General features: G+C 37.6%; 2 protein-coding genes across 2 annotated transcripts in view; both read right to left on the bottom strand.

The window, feature by feature from the left end:
- The window catches only part of LOC125026265, a 19,152-nt gene extending 7,729 nt beyond the window's left edge, over positions 1-11,423 (bottom strand). The window contains exons 1-7 of the mRNA XM_047614568.1: positions 11,309-11,423; positions 10,629-10,769; positions 9,331-9,497; positions 8,633-9,022; positions 3,158-3,353; positions 1,214-1,387; positions 479-550 (exon numbers count right to left, since the gene is read on the bottom strand). Of these exons, the coding sequence (XP_047470524.1) occupies positions 479-550; positions 1,214-1,387; positions 3,158-3,353; positions 8,633-9,022; positions 9,331-9,497; positions 10,629-10,769; positions 11,309-11,423 (1,255 nt within the window). The remainder of the gene's footprint in view (positions 1-478; positions 551-1,213; positions 1,388-3,157; positions 3,354-8,632; positions 9,023-9,330; positions 9,498-10,628; positions 10,770-11,308) is intronic.
- Positions 10,763-17,500, bottom strand: part of LOC125026701 — a 14,293-nt gene continuing 7,555 nt past the window's right edge. The window contains exons 4-7 of the mRNA XM_047615331.1: positions 17,320-17,500; positions 16,972-17,127; positions 15,946-16,049; positions 10,763-10,800 (exon numbers count right to left, since the gene is read on the bottom strand). The exon at positions 17,320-17,500 is cut by the window's right edge and continues 961 nt beyond it. Coding sequence (XP_047471287.1) covers positions 16,046-16,049; positions 16,972-17,127; positions 17,320-17,500 — 341 coding nt within the window. The 3' untranslated portion in view covers positions 10,763-10,800; positions 15,946-16,045. The remainder of the gene's footprint in view (positions 10,801-15,945; positions 16,050-16,971; positions 17,128-17,319) is intronic.

Genomic DNA, 17,500 nt, shown 5'->3' with positions numbered 1-17,500 from the left:
CTTAAACATCTCTCTCTCCAAAACCAAGGGTCGACATGCACTCAAGAATTAAAATGTGAACCTTTATAACTGAGAGTTAAATGCGTAAAATCTACTGCTCTGATGATCATTTCCTTCTATAACACACATTTATTATATCTACCGAAGAGATTATCATTTATATCAATTAACTCATAGGATATATTAGGCTGATTTACTCTGCGTGTTAGAATTCACTTGCGACTAAAGGGTATTAGCAGAAAAGTGTCTTAGAAGTTTTTATAGAAATACTGTCTTTGTTTTGTTTTTTGTTTTTTTTACACAATAGGGCTATGGAAGTGGTCCCACTTTATAGGCCTAAACCTGAATTATATACGTATACCTATATCTTAACACGTATATGCAAGTGCATTCATGAACATTTTAACTATCGGTTGATTTCTACCTATCGACTCTTTTATCATTATTTACAGTAGTAATTAGCGTTCCCATATCTTACCAAAATTGACTTGAGGGGGAGAGATGTCCAAAATAGGGTTGAGTGTATCCGTTGGGTCATCAGTCACACCCGCTGAAATACGAAAGTGTTTAATGACAACCTGGAAATGTGTTAAATGCCATTAAACCTTTAATATTTATATTTAATAAGACCAAGTATATCCAAGAATGTGAAAAAGGTAAAAGATAATCTAATCTAATCCATCTATCTACTTATCTATCTATCTATCTATCTCCCTCTCTATCTCGTTACAATGGAAAATTGAAAATGAAGGTGACTTTACGCACTTAAAGCTAACATCATCACAAGAACGCTTAACACAAGGACATCATTACACAATTAAATAATTTAGCACAATTAGAGGCTCTACCACTACCTTAACATAGAGAGAAAATGTAAGACGAAATCTGTTGTAAATTATTTACTATAACAATAGGAAAGTGAGTATATAACATTCATACATACATGCAAGCTTTCATAAATAACGAAAAAAAAAAAAAAAAAACCATCTTACATACACACATGCAAGCTTCCATGAATATCATACACAAAAAGCCAAACAAAAAAAGGAAAATACGCGTAAAAAAACATACAACCAAACCCCCCGCCCCTCACACACACACCTTACAAAAAAAAAAAAAAAAAAAAAAAAAAAAAAAAAAACAAAGCTAAACACAAAACATAAATAACTTAAACCACACACACACACACACAAAACCCCTCCAACTCCCTTACATCTCGTGGGCGGACAGCAGATCAGTGGTTCCCTCCCGACGAAGCCACAATGAACCGGGTCCTGAGTGGCCAGCGTCTGCAGAACCTCAGGGCACGAGCGGATAAGGCGACAGATCCCTGGGCGCCCGGACCTGAGTTGACAGCTCTCGAATTCCTCTTTGGGGAAGATGATGTCTGGTGGGGATGGTGTGGGGAAGAGAGGCGGGGAGTGGGAGGGGTGGGAGAGGGGTGGGGAGGTTGGGGTTTAAGTGAGAGGGAGAGATGGGGAGGTGGGAGAGGTGGAAGGAAAGGTGGGGAGGTAGGAATAGGGGGAGATGGAGTGGGGGGGAAGGAGGTGAGGGGGAGGGAGTGAGGAGCAGCAGTAAAGTGTGGGGAGGGGAGGAGGTGGGGGTAGGAGGGAGGAGTTGGGGAGGCAGGAGTGGTGATGGAAGAGGTAGGGGGCGGGGGAGAGATGGGAGGAGAGATGGGGGGGGGGGGAAGGAATGAAGAGGAGTGGAGGTGGGAGTAGGTAGGGGTAAAGAATAGGGAGGAGAGAGAGAGAGGGGGTGGGGGGGAGGATGGAACAGAGATTGTGGAATTAATAACATTTGGATTGTCTTGGCGATATATTGGTTGGCTGTGGATGTGTGTGTATGTACAGTAAGTGTACGACACATATACAAATATACTTGCATACATCAACACAAATCTATATCGGTAAAGGCACACACCTACACAGCCAGTCACACTTCTACACATATATATAAACAATCACACACACACACACACACACACACACACACACACACACACACACACACATACAACAACCCACCCTCATATATGCACACCCACACCTACACACCCATCCATTCCCACCCACCTACACCCACACCCACACACCCACAGTTAACGCAGACTCCTTGAACAGAACGAGTCTTCTCAGTAATGTTTGTTCACAGAAAACAAACCGTCATGTTCTCCAGATGCTGACAAAGAACACCACCTGTTCACCTGCTGGCAACTCATTATTTGCTGAACTCGTTTTTCTTGTTTCCACGTAAAAAAAAAAGGACATATACGCACATAAGTACATTTATATATGCCCGTAAGCGGTAGCACACACACACACACACACACACACACACACACACACACACACACACACACACACACACACACACACACACACACGTTTTGTTTGAGAGCTTTATCTCTCACAGAAATACTTTATAGGCAAATGAAGGGGAGGAAGAGGAGGAGGAGTAAGAAAAATAAGAGGCAACGGAATAATAATTATAAGAATGAGAATAAGAATAAGAATAAAAATAAAAAAAAATAGATATAAAACCAAACACAAGAGAAGGAAATGAAGTTAAGCAACGGAGGAATAACGAAATTATATCAACGGGAGATGAAATACGGAATGCCTGCGTGGAAAGAAGTTCAATAGAATTGGAAAAGAGTAAGTTCGCGTGTGTGTGTTTTCAAGTATGGTGGTTCAGTAATTTTGATTGGAGGCAACACACCCACACACACCCATATATATGGTAGAAACATTCTCAATGTAAAACTAGATTTACATTGTGGGTTTTTCTACCATAGTATTAACAAGGTAGAATGTTTTACCATTCATACACACACACACACACACACACACACACACACACACACACACACACACACACACACACACACACACACACACACACACACACACACACACACACCCGAAAGATGTTCGAATGCTGAATAAAAATCTCTAGAAATACAAATAATTCGTTATGAGTACCATACTATTTCAAGAACGAAAATCAATTTTCATTCAATAAAAGAATAACCAACATAGACAAAAATAATGATAAAGCAAGGAAAGAAAATTGACAAAAATCAAAATCAAGACCTACTTCTCCAAATCTCTCTTAAATAATAAGCATCTTCCTCTCCACATCACAATTATCTTACCTTGTGTTCTCGACACGCTCAACACCAGTGCCAACACCATCACCACCACATGTATAGTGAACCCGACCGGAGCCATCACGATAACACCTTCCCTTCTGACAGCAATTCCAGCACTGAAGAAATCAAGGTCTGGCTTTCTTGTAGGACAGAGTTGTGGGTTGCCAACTCTCCTATAAATCTTTATCTTTGGAGGTCCCTGAACCCAAGAACTCGAGGTGGTTTCATTTATTCTATTTATTTTCTATCTCAATATGGTCTTATAAGTTTGGATCTCTGTTATCTGTAAGTTCTTACTTAAAAGATATGGAATTAGTTCCTTTTATATATTTATCTCATGTTGACGGACAAGTGCAATCTGTAAACTTTAAATGTCTTAATCCCAGGGCTAAATCCTAGGATATACATACAGGGTGCCCTAAGCGACATTCCTACCTTGATATTGGAAAGTAAGATCATCATCACATACACTTGAAAAATAACTCAATAAGTCCAGGAGCGTTTTTGCCCATTACAAAATCCCATTTCTTGTCAATTTTCCAAAATCTGGTTACATATGCACTGGAATTCTTGAAATATGTGACAAATACGTTTTTTCTTTTCTTCTTATGCGTAACTTTCACTTGTTTTTAAGTGTGTTGGAGACAGATTCATAAGGTGTTTTTGATGGTTAGTCTCTTCTTACTAGATGTAAAAAAGTATAAGTAAAGATAGACTGATAGCTATATTTAGAGAGAGATGTATAAAGTATAAGTAAAGATAGACTGATAGATATATATAGAGAGAGATATAAAGAAATAGTAAGAAATGTAAAGCGGGAGAATTAGGCAGAGAGGAGTATGTCTGCATCTACACACACACACACACACAGACTCATACATGTAGAAAAATTATGAATAAGAATGAATATCATTACAATGCAAGAGATATTCATTCTCATTCATACCTTTTCTACATTTGTCAACATGAATACGGTTCATATATATATATATATATATATATATATATATATATATATATGCATAAATAAATATATGTATAGATATATACTTATACGTATCATATATACATAGATATTTATACATATATATACACACATATACGTATTATATATACATATATGTATATGTATATTTATACATATATGTATTATATTCATATATATACCCACACGTGTATGTGTGCACATATACACATGTATGTATGTAAATGTTCATGTTTAACTATGTTTAGTAATTTCACTGGCAGACGTATCTTGAGATTCGCTTAATCTTAGCAAATACTATTAGTAGTTTAATTAGTAATATGTGAACCGATTATTTGATATTATTAACACAAACAACTGAGTACAGCGCTCACAGAGTACCTTTCTATTCATAATTCGTATCTACATTTATATATATATATATATATATATATATTTTTTTTTATATTCTTATTTATATTATTGCTCATATTGATCAATAAATGTTCGGTTCAATACTGTAGCTACCATTACCGTTTTAATATGATTAATATGACTTACCGCATTAAATCATCAATTCATTGCCAACACCTTGACATTCCACTCTAAATTTCGTTATCATTAATATAATAGTAGCGCTATTTCAAAAGAAAACGTTTAATCCATCACACAACGTTAGGTAATAAATATGATCAGTTTCAAAGCATCGTATTTTACTTTACTTCATGTTACTTCATTTTTATGGCCTTGGATTCAGTTAGTAGAGTTAGATTCAGTTGTAGAACGCCGTCATGAGTTAGGACGTGGGCTGCTCGCAGCTTACATCGACCTCAAGAAGGCGTTTGATACGGTGCATCGCGAATCACTCTGGGAGATCCTGAGACTAAGAGGAATTCCAACAAGGATTGTTGGATTAATAGCAAACCTTTATACAGGCACTGAAAGTGCTGTAAAGTGTGGTGGGGGCCTGTCAAGCTTCTTCCCTGTTAGTTCAGGTGTGAGGCAAGGCTATGTTCTTGCACACTTGCATGGATTTGATACTGGGTAGAGCTACTGTCCAAAATCACTGTGGAACAACTCTGGGCAATATCAAGGTTACAGACCTTGACTTTGCAGATGATGTTGCCGTTCTCTCTGAATCTCTGGAAACCCTACTGGCGGCTCTTGATGCATTTAGCAATGAAGTGAAGCCGCTGGGGCTAGAGGTCTCCTGGACCAAGACCAAGATGCAGGATTTTGGGGGCCTACTAGGAGACCCTGTGCAGTCGGTACGTGCTTGCGGTGAAAACATCGAAGTCACAGAGAGTTTTATATACCTCTGTAGTGCAGTTCACGACTCTGGGCTGTCAGACCAGGAAGTCAGTAGACGGATTGGCCTGGCAGAAGGGGTCATGAAATCTCCCGACAAGAGTATTTGGTGATGCCGGTACCTGTGCAGAAGGACCAAGCTACGTGTTTTCAAGGCCCTAATACTGCCAGTCTTGATGCCTATTGTAACAGATCCTTGCGCCGGATCATGGGGTACAGTTGGTGGGACCATGTGTCCAACCAATGGCTGCACCATGAGACCGGTACAGGACCTGTTACTTGCACAATCCGCGATCGCCAACTCAGGCTATACGGCCACTTGGCTCAATTCCCGCAGGATGACCCTGTCCAAAAGGTTATCTCTGTCCGAGACAACCCTGGGTGAAGGCCTGTGGGACGACCGAGGAAGTCGTGGCTTGGGCAGATCGATCAAACCTGTCGTGAGGAGCTAGAGATGGGCCGGGCCCCTGCCTGGCGGCTTGCCATGAGGGACCCTCGTAGGTGGAAGCAAAGGGTGGATGCGGCTATGCGCTCCCGCCGGCGTTAGCTCCCAAATGATGATGATGATGAGGATTCAGTTACGAATTTATTTCGGTAATTTTCACCGACTAACATCATTACTATCGTTTGTGAAGCAGGGAGGTTATTTACTCAACCTTTACATACTTTAGACATAATGCTTTATTTCGGACCTAAAATATATGCTGGATATGATATATATTTACTGAATAAATGTTTAAATGTGCGTGTGTGAATATATATACATACATATATATGTATATATATATATATATGTATGTATGTGTATATGTATGTATCCATGTATATATCACACACACACACACACAAATATACTATAACTGCATAATCGAAATAGATAACTACCTATTCAACATTCACAGATTCACAATGCAAACAGCTTAAACGGAGAGTGAGTCTCGAAATCTGACTGAGCTGAAGCGGTGAGTCTGCAGATTAACATGGCGAACTAACGGCAGATTTCATAACTGTACAGGTGAATGTATCCCAGAGCCTCTTTGAAACAATGCCTGCGCCACTACTGCTGTCTCAAGCCCGATTTTACGGCCAGATAACGACATATCGCCTTCAGAGGTTGGCCGCAGGTGTCGAAGGGGAAGTCGCCGCCGTGGCTTAAGTGAACCACGGTTGATTAGGAAGAGCGTCTAGTGAGGCACACGGGTGACACTGCCAAACCATCTCTCAAAAACAAAAGTGGGTGGGCCTATGCTCTGCAGTGGAGTGTTAGACTGTGAAATAATATGTATATAAATAAATAAATAAATAAATATATATATACATATACATATATATATATATATATATATATATATATATATACGCCTGCATATACATACATACACACACACGCACACACATACACACACACATATAAATATACACACGCACACACACATGTGTATACATATATATGTATATGTATATATACATATATATATATATATACATATACATATGTACATACATACTGTATATGTATACATACATTCATACATAGACACACACACACACAAACACACACACACACACACACACACACACACACACACATATATATATATATATACACAAACACACACACACCTATATATATGTATATATATATGTATCCACACAAACACACACACACACACATATATATGTACACACACACACACACACACACACACACATACATATATATATATATATATATATATATATATATATATATATATATATATATGGGCCAGTAGATGGATAAATAGGTAAATGTGTTTGTTCATGAAGGCATGTAAGCCGTCTTTATTGGTATTATTTGTTCTACGAATCCTGTCACAAAGGATCAGATGAAATGCCATAAAAAAAAAAATCACAACATTATTTAATATCAATCATGAATCTAATCCAACACTTCTTTCAAGAGTTATTATCGCCATGGACCAAAGTACAATATTGTTAATATTCCTAGGAAGGACGTCCATTTCATCCAAACTACAGAGGTAATACAACTCCATTTTAATTTCTTTTGCAAGTAATACAATCGAAATTACCTTTTTTACACATTCAGGAAGATCTTAAAAAAAAAAAAAAAAAAAAAAAATCAGAGGAATATGAAAAAAAATGAGTAAAGATGAGGCACAGAGAACATGAATTAGTAAAATTTTCGATTTAAAATACCCTGATCATGTTTTTATCAATTGATCTATCTATTTATTTATTTTATTATAAATGACTGTGATATAAGTTGATGAAGAATAAATATCACACGAATACAAAACGGAGTAGAAATATTATTATATCACACGTTAATAAACGTTATGCAAAACAGCTGATAGTGAGTATTAAAGATAATAGCGATGAGAAAGAAAGTTTATGTTGAATAATGGCCATGTAAACCGGAGTAAAAAAATAGATTGATATAAGGAACGTTTGCAAAAAGATTGTGATTTATAAAATGTAGAAATGATTTTCAAGTTGACGTGATACAAAGAGCATGAGTATAAACACAAAACGATACCAAAAATATAAAACATAAAATCATTGGATCTAAAATAGAAGGCCTATTTGTGATTGACAAAAACAAAGGCAAAAACAAAAACATATAAAGTTGATTGATAATGGTATGAATCGAATGAGTAAACTACAACCCCTGTTTATTAATGATTGCGATCCAGAGAGTTAGTGAAGGAGAAATGGTTAAAAAAAGTTAGTGAAGCACAATGATAATAATAATAATAATAATAATAATAATAATAATAATAATAACAAAAGAAAAGAAGAATGGTAATAATGGTTAGTGAAGAACAAATGAAAAAAAAAATAGTTAAAAATCAATAGTTAACAACATGAACAATGGTCCAAGAGAGTGCCTGAAAAAATAGAATTAGTGAAGAACACATAATAAAGGTAGAAGAACGTTTAAAAATAAGAAAACAAAATAATTAAAAAAGGTAGTGTAGAAGAAACAGAAGACAAAAACAAACAAACAAACAAACAAACAATGACCCAATAGAACAGATGAAATAAAATTTGAAATCAAACAGTGATACATTTTTTTTGAAAAAGAACAAACAAACAAAAAAAAGTGAATGAAAAAGAACGAGTGTTAAAAAAAGAGGAAAAAGGAAAACTAATTAAAACAATAATAAAGAAGAAACAGAATACAGAAAAAAAAGTTAGTTAACAAGAACAATAGTCCAATAGACGAGGTTGAAGACCAGAAGAGCCACAAAGATGACCACCCGGGCGCCGAGGACCAAGTTCTTGTAGAGGGGCGTCTTTTCCGGAGGACGGAACTGGATGCTGTTACTCCTGCTGGTGGACACGAACTCCAAGGTGCTCCTCGGGTCCTTGGAGGAGGCTAAGGTCGATCTTACTCCTAAAGGATGTATTCTTGGGGCTTGTTTCTCCAACAGCCCTGCAGGAGGATGCGCAGAAAGGGCTTTCTCGGCCCTCTCGAACGCCCTGTCGATCATAACGTGGAAGACGATGACGATGAAGATGACGACGATGCACGTCAGGAGCCACACGTCAACCATCTTGAAGTAGGACGTCTTCGGGAGGTGGGAAGACGCCTGGGAGAAAAGAAAGGAAGAATTCGGGGTTCTATAAGATAAACTGAAGTGAGTGGATGGATGTAAAACTCCTTTTATGTAGATACGTATTGAAGCCCACATACACACACGCAGACACAAACACAAACTTGCACTCACTCACACACAAACAAGCACACACACACACACACACACACACACACACACACACACACACAACAACAACAACAACAACAACAACAACAACAAACTCACACGCACACAACAAACTCATGTCTACTACCATACAACTGAAACTAACACCCAACCCAACGTGGAAAAAAACCCACCTGGGTGAACAGCGTAGCCATGACCAACATCGCCGTCAGGGACCCCAACACCCTGGCTTGGAATATCCCGACCCTAAAGTACAGTGTGACGTAACTCACAATCAACAGCAACGTCGATGGTATGTAGACGTTCATGAGGATGTAGCCGGCGCGTCTTATTAGCGAGACTGTAGGTGGAAGAAAAGATGAATGGAAGGAAGGAGGTGTTGGTGATGGTAAAGAGAGGTTGTTTGTTGGCGTCATCTGTGTTATTGATTACGTTATTGTTAGTAGTCATTAGAGAGGTTGTCGAGTGTTTGACATCAGTATCACAGTTACCATCAATACTATCCTGTCTCCTAATGAGATCTCGCTTTCGTTTTGTTTTTTAAATTCGTATCAAAAGAAAATAGATTAAAATTCGTTTCATAAGCACATATAAACGTGTTAAAACATATTACTGTCATCAGTACACACGTAAGTTCAGATTATTCAGATCATTTTCTTTATAAAGAGAAGTAGATTCCATTCCACTACAGGAATATCATATTGAACGTATATATCATTGAATTTATTGTTGCTTCAGGCGTGTGGCAAGAATTTTTTATTGGATTCCAATATTACGGTGATTTATTGGACGAAATTGATAGTCTTTTTCGAATTCACTGTGAGGATAGATTAATAATGAAGAGAGTGGATAGTAATTATATTGATAATGTTTTTTTTTTTTTGTGATAACTGATTCCCATCCAGGTATTAATAACATTAATAATAACAATATTGATAATAATTAATGATACTGACAATGTTAATTTTTGTGATAAATGATTCCCTAAAAAGTGTTATTAGCAGTAATAATAATAATAATTAATAATCAAGATTATCATGATTGATTCCTTTCCACTAACTAAATGGACAAACAGTGCCGAGATAATTCCTAAATTCAAGGCATTTCTACTTCCAATGGAAAAAAGGGAAGTAAAAGAAAGAAAAAAAGAAAAAGAGAAAGAAAATGCTGAAAAAAATACAAAGAAAAACATTCCATTCTCAAAAAAAAAAAAAAAAAAAAAAACACAATTGCACAAACTCAAATTCACACACACTCAAAAAAAAAAAAAAAGTTCCACGAATCCATTTCCCCAATACACGACAAAACAAATTCCAACCCCATTAAAAAATACCCAAGGACAATCCAACCCCATTAAAAAATACCCAAGGACAATCCAACCCCATTAAAAAAATACCCAAGGACAATCCAACCCCATTAAAAAAATACCCAAGGACAATCCAACCCCATTAAAATTTTCCCTACGACTCACTCTTAACGTGCATGGCAGCGAAATCCATCTGGTTCTTGAGGTCGACGCTGACTCGACCCACCGTATATTCCACTAAATGAGGATTTCCGATAAAAACGGCTTCGCTCTTGCTCTCGTCGAAGACCAGAAGGCGCGAGGAAGCTGAGAGCATTGTTAACACCAAATGGCATTCCTGTAGAGGGGGGAGAGTGAAAGTGAGGCTTGTTAGTGTGTGACGGACTGGTCGATGAGAAAGAGAGAGAGAGAAGGAGATTGTGAGGGAGGGGGAGAGAGAGGGGGAGGAAGAGAGAGAGAGAGGGAGGGGGAGAGGGAGAGGGAGAGGGAGAGGGAGAGGGAGAGGGAGGGAGAGGGAGAAGGAAGAAACAAACAAACAGATAGATAGATAGAGAGACAGAGAAGGAGAAAGAGAGAGAGAGAGAGAGAGAGAGAGAGAGAGAGAGAGAGAGAGAGAGAGAGAGAGAGAGAGAGAGAGAGAGAGAGAGAGAGAGAGAGAGAGAATAAGTGAGGGAGTGAATGAGATTCATGCTACGATGTAATGATATTCCTGTGGAAAAGACTTTCAACATCAGGGGACATTTCTATAGAAGGATAAGCACATTGCCAACACCGAACGGCATTCCTGAAGGAGACAGAATCTTAATATTCCAAAGCGAAATTAAGCCATATTGGAATCAACTGACATTCGCATAGAAGTTCCTGGAGGATAAAGAGCCTTGGGAAGTATTTCTGAAAGACGGGGGAATTTGCAACACCAAGCGGGGATGAAGGGCTGTCAAAACTAAGTGACATTCCCATGACGGTAAGAGAGCAATGTTAACACCAACTGGCATATTCATAAAACTATGAAAATTCTCAACACCTCATGACAAATCCTGCTGGAGAACTAGGTCATCAGTATCAAGAAATATATTTGTAGGCAAGTACGATCAATGATTAATGCCAATAACAAAAGAACGTAAATAACGTACGTGTAAAATAACAAATAAAAAAAATATCTATATGAAAGACAAGCGTTCTCAATAAATTTGAAATTGCCAGAACAATTAGATTATAACTGCACCTCTAACTTATGATAAAACAATGATAATTAATCAATGAATCGCAATGTCAAATTTGGGCAGTACTGTATTGTGAAGCAATATGATTAATGACCTTAAATTATTATTGTTTTTCTGTGATCCTTTGTTCTGCGAAGACAGGCAACAATTAATGAGTTTGTAGTCTACAGTTTGATTAAATATCTAGGGTTCCATGATTTATAAGATCATTAATCTATCGTCTACCGTGCAATATGTAGAAATATATATATTTTTATATCTTATTTATCGTTTCTCAGTTGGTATATTGCTCCTGTGAGTTATTCCTCAGTAAATAAATGAATAAATAGATAAATATACATTTTTTCTTGTTTTCTTTTCTTTTCTTTCTGTCTTTATCATTCTCTTGTATCTTTATTCTGCTCAAGTAATTTGTATGGCAATAGAACCTCAATGACTCTAGTGTATTGATTTACGTTAAAAAGAACGCGATCTATATGACCTTTCATTAGTCGATGGAGCTGTTTGCAAAAGTCCGTCTCTAGGAGATAGTATGTGTATAGTCTTATGCTCTCATCTACAAACGTGCACACCTATACACATGTACAGTATGTAGGAGAGTGAATTTATATATAAATATATATATATAGTTTTTTCTTCTCTTTTCTATCTTTCTTTTTCCTTTTTTCTTTTTTTTTCTTTTTTTCCCGTTTGTTTTCTGTCTCTGTCTGTCTCTTTCCCATCCTTCCTCCCTCCCTCTTTCTGTCCTTGTCTCCGTCTGTCTGTCTGCCCCCCCCCCCCCCCTCTCTCTCTCTCTCTCTCTCTCTCTCTCTCTCTCTCTCTCTCTCTCTCTCTCTCTCTCTCTCTCTCTCTCTCTCTCTCTCTCTCCCCCCTCACTCCCTCCCTCCTAGTTAGCTCCAGCTTTTTACACCATCATGCTCAAGTGGCAGGCAATCTATCACAAACAGAACGTAATGAATAATTTGCGTGCAATCATACTAACAGCGGCGAAACCATTTTAGCCTCTCCAGTTATGAGGAAAAAAATACGTGACGATATATAGCATGTATACAAATACATATACCATCTATTAAGGCTAATTTTCTAGGAGGACTTAGGGGTAATATCCAGGGTCAAAATAAATACATTGAGCAAACACACAACCACAAAGAAAGGCAAACACAGACATAAAAAATCACCTCCTTATCTTAATTCTGTAATTTCACTTCCCTTCCAGTCACGTATATACATACACATACATGTGGAACACACTCTCTCTCTCTCTCTCTCTCTCTCTCTCTCTCTCTCTCTCTCTCTCTCTCTCTCTCTCTCTCACTTACACACGTAAACACACATATATAACTCACTCTCTCTCTCTCTCTCTCTCTCTCTCTCTCTCTCTCTCTCTCTCTCTCTCTCTCTCTCTCTCTCTCTCTCTCTCTCTCTCTCTCTCTCTCTCTCTCTCTCTCACTTTCTCCTAATCACTCACACACAACAATTTCCCCCCCAGCACGTGCACTAGATCGAGTGATCCCATTAGTTAAACAAAACAAATATAAACATTTATAACAAAGTCCCTGCTTATTGGTCGTTCAACTTACGCAAGACGAATATACTATAAACTATCGACTATGCACAATAGATAGATAGATAGATAGATAGATAGAGAGAGAGAGAGAGAGAGAGAGAGAGAGAGAGAGAGAGAGAGAGAGAGAGAGAGAGAGTGATGATAGATAGATAGATAGAAAATAGATAGATAGATAGATAAATAGATAGATAGAGAGAGAAAGAGAGAGAGAGAGTGAGAGAGAAAGAGAGAGAGAGGTGTGCGCAAGTGTGTGAGTGCGTGTATGTGTTTGTGTGTGTGTGTGCTTGCGTGCGTGTGTGTTTGTACGTGCGTGTATGTGCGTATGTACGTGCATGCATGTGTGATTCTATAGAAAGAGAAGTCACAAATGAATCTTCGTTAAGAGTAATTTCCTGCGTGTCTGTATACAATATGTGATAGTTATTTATTAGAGAAATGTTAGGCAAGAGAAATTATAGAGAAAAGAGAAAGCCTAAGGCCAATGTACCACTTCTATCGTGAATTTCTTATGAGATTTTCGTGTTGCTGTGCCATGTACGCTTTCAATTAACTCGCCTGACCAATTTATTTGTCAATCGATTTTTGTTTTGTTTTGTTTTTGTTTTTCTTTTCTTTCAATAATACGAATCTTTTGCTTCAGGGATTTCCAATCTGCCCAAGGGATTTATTATTTTTATTATCATTCTTCTTATTATTGCCATTATTGTTATCACTATCATCATTATAACTATCATTATTATTAGTATTATTATAATCATCATCATCATCATTTTTATTACTATTATCATCGTCATTATCATCATCATCATCATCATCATCATTTTTATTACTATTATCATCGTCATTATCATCATCATCATCATCATCATCATTACTATTACTTTCCTGGGGGCCTTAGAGCAATATGATAATTATGACGTCGAATTAAACTGAATTTTATCTCACCAACAAAACCTACATATAATCATAAGTAATAACTACATATGAAAAGATTGTTTGTCTGTTTGTCCGTCTGCCTGCCTGCCTGTCTGCGTGTCCGTCCGTCTGTCTGTCTGTCTGTCTGTCTGTATGTCTGTCTATCTGCCTGCCTGCTGCCTGTCCGTCCGTCCGTCTGTCTGTGTGTGTGTGTCTGTCTCTCTGCCTGTCTGAGTATCGGGCTGTCTGTTTATCTATCCGTATGCCTGTCAGTCATGTAATCACTCAATGTATATGTCAGTCTTTCCGTCAGTCAGACAATCCTTCCGTCTGTCTTTCTATCTATCCATCTTCCTGTCAGTCTTTCAGTATCGTCGAGTGTAAAACTGCGCCTCACTCACACAAGAAAAAAAAAAAAAAAAGAAAACAAAGAAAAAAAAAGCCACAACTTCCTGGCCGTTCTGCTTTTTTTTTCGTTTTTTTCGTTTTTTTTTTTTAATACTTTGTCTCTCTTTTTATGTTTTATTATTTTTTTCGGGGGGGGCGGGGGTGTAGGGAGAAGGGGGTAGGAAGACGCGCTATTTTTTGTTTGTTTTGTTTTGCTTTCTATTTCTTATGTCGAGGCAATTACGATGAAGAAGAAGAAGAAGAAGAAGAAAAAAGGAAAAAGAAGAAGGAAGAGGAGGAGGAGGAGAAGGAAGAAAAGGAGAAGGAGAAGGATAAAGAAGAGGAGGAGGAGGAAGAGGAGGAAAAGGAGAAGGAGAAAGAAAAGGAGAAGAAGAAGAGGGAGAAGAAAACGAAGAAGGAGGAGGAGGAAAAGGAGAAGAAGAATTAGAAAGAGAAGAAGAAGAAGAGGAAGGAGGAGAAGGAGGAGGAGAAGGAAAAGGAGAAGGAGAAGGAGAAGGAGAAGGAGAAGGAGAAGGAGAGAGAGAAGGAGAAGAAGAAGAAGAAGAAAAAGAAGAAGAAGAAGAAGAAGAAGAAGAAGAAGAAGAAGAAGAAGAAGAAGAAGAAGAAGAAGAAGAAGAAGAAGAAGAAGAAGAAGGAAAAGAAGAAGAATAAAAAGAAGAATAAAAAGAAAATTAAGAAGAAAAAGAAGGAAAATAATAATAATAATAATAATAATAATAATAATAATAATAATAATAATAATAATAACAGTATCACCTTCTTGATTATCGTCATCATTATCATCTACCTTCTTTCCCCTTTACTGCAGTTTTCAGCAACAAGGAGAAGAAACATCAACAAACTCGCCTAATTGTACACAAAGGCATTAAGTATTCACGGCCTCTCACCACAACAAAGGCATATATGACTCAAGAGGAAATTGTTTCGAAGTCGGGAACGGGAGGGAGTCAATTAATCAAAAAAAAAAGTGTATAATTATCTAGAGCGATACAGAATGATAAGGAGTGAAAGGATATGTTAGAGAGGGTTGTAAGAATGGCTTCGTTTGATTAGCAAGTTGTCTAAGGACTAGTACGTGGGAATTGAGTATTGAGGCGTTAATGGAAATGATTAGTGATGAGTTTATTATTAAAATGATAATATGTGGGAGTAATAAGGAGGTCATGAAGATAACTTTTGAATGAGACAAACGGACGAAAAAATAAGACATCAAATTTTTTTTTTTTTTTATAGAAATTACATACAAAACCACAATTATCCTCATCATCATAATCACTACCAACAACACCAGACAAAAAACAAAAAACAAAAAAAAATGAACCACTCACAAAATCAAAACAATAACAACAAAACAAAAACAATGACTTACTTGTTGGTCGAACGGGTACATGGAAAGGTCAAAATCACACTGGAACGTCTCACTATATTTCCTTCTCAGTGTCAGTGGGTTTTCCCATCCTGCATACACTTCAACTGCAAAAAAAGATAGATTAGTGCATAACAGATAGATAGATAGATAGATAGGTGTATGAAAGATGGTGTATGGAAGATAGATCAGTAAATTGATAGATAGATAGATAGGTGTATGAAAGATGGTGTATGGAAGATAGATAAGTAAATTGATAGATAGATAGATAGGTGTATGAAAGATGGTGTATGGAAGATAGATCAGTAAATTGGTAGATAGATAGATAGATAGATTGATAGATAGGTGTATGGAAGATGGATCAGTAAATTGATAGATAGATAGGTATATGAATGAATCTGTGACTGAATTGATAGGGATATTAATAAAACAGTAATCAAATGTCTGAATATATGGACAGATAAATTAATACATAAATCAACAAAAAGTAAGTAAAAGAATAAGGAAATTCAAATCACGACAAGACGAAGACGAAGAACATGAAGAAGGAGAAGAAAAAGAAGAAGAAGAAGAAAAAAATAATCAAGTTCTCACATGCAGCAACTGCACAAACTCACACGCCATTTGTTTGCAGTTGAGAAAATATATATATATAACGTAGAGAAATAACATACTTATAATTAAGTTTCTAGATTAAAAAAAAAGTCTCAGTGAAGAAAGTATGTAGTTCAAAAATCTATGAAAAGAAGATCAAAAGGAGAGAAAACAGTAATGACACACACACATATCATACACACGCATATATTGTATGTTTATCGGTCCAAATTCTGTTGCTAAGAAGGAAAATAGATTCCTTAACCCTCGAACTTCTTTGTAATAATAAAGCAAACATCTAAGTGCTTCTGTCGACTCCCTCCACCATTAACCACGCCCCTCTAGCCACGCCCCTTAATCTCCTGGGATCATATGTTATTCCCTTTGCATGGCTTGCTCGCTCCCCTCTGCTCATTTCCCCTCATGACCCCTCACCTTCTTGGGGTCGCGTGTCCCCTCCCACGGTCGGCTCCCCTGACATGAGCACCATCATGGTAGCTTCCTCGTCTGCGTGGGTGATGTGGTTGCCGCGGGTGTTGGTGAAGTCTACCTGTCGGCACCCACAGTTCCCTCATGGTATTGTATGGTACCCTGGTGAGGAGAGAGATGGATATTTGTATTGGTTAACCAAGTAGTACTTTTATGAGTGTTATTTATTTGTTTTCTCATTATTTCCTTTTTGTCAAGATCTGTAATCGCATGGCTATCTTGATGATTAAACCATCGTTCCCTGGCCACGCCCTTCGAGCAATCAATGCGTGGATAGAAAGCGCAGGATTACACCTGTTGAGGGTGTAATCCTTGTTCAGGTTGAGGTAGTTGACCCGCCCTTCGCGCCACGTCAGACTCAGGTTGTAATTGACGTGGATCATCATGGTGCTGGTCCTGACGTCGGCGCTTTCGAGCACCATGTGAATGCCGACGGGAAGCGGCGCCGATGCAGCGGAGGCGACGTCGCTCGGCG

Source organism: Penaeus chinensis, chromosome 6 (genome assembly GCF_019202785.1).
Source record: "Penaeus chinensis breed Huanghai No. 1 chromosome 6, ASM1920278v2, whole genome shotgun sequence".
Lineage (NCBI taxonomy): Eukaryota > Metazoa > Arthropoda > Malacostraca > Decapoda > Penaeidae > Penaeus > Penaeus chinensis.
The sequence above is the reverse complement of the archived record's forward strand: the minus strand, read 5'-3'. Positions and strand labels throughout refer to the sequence as shown.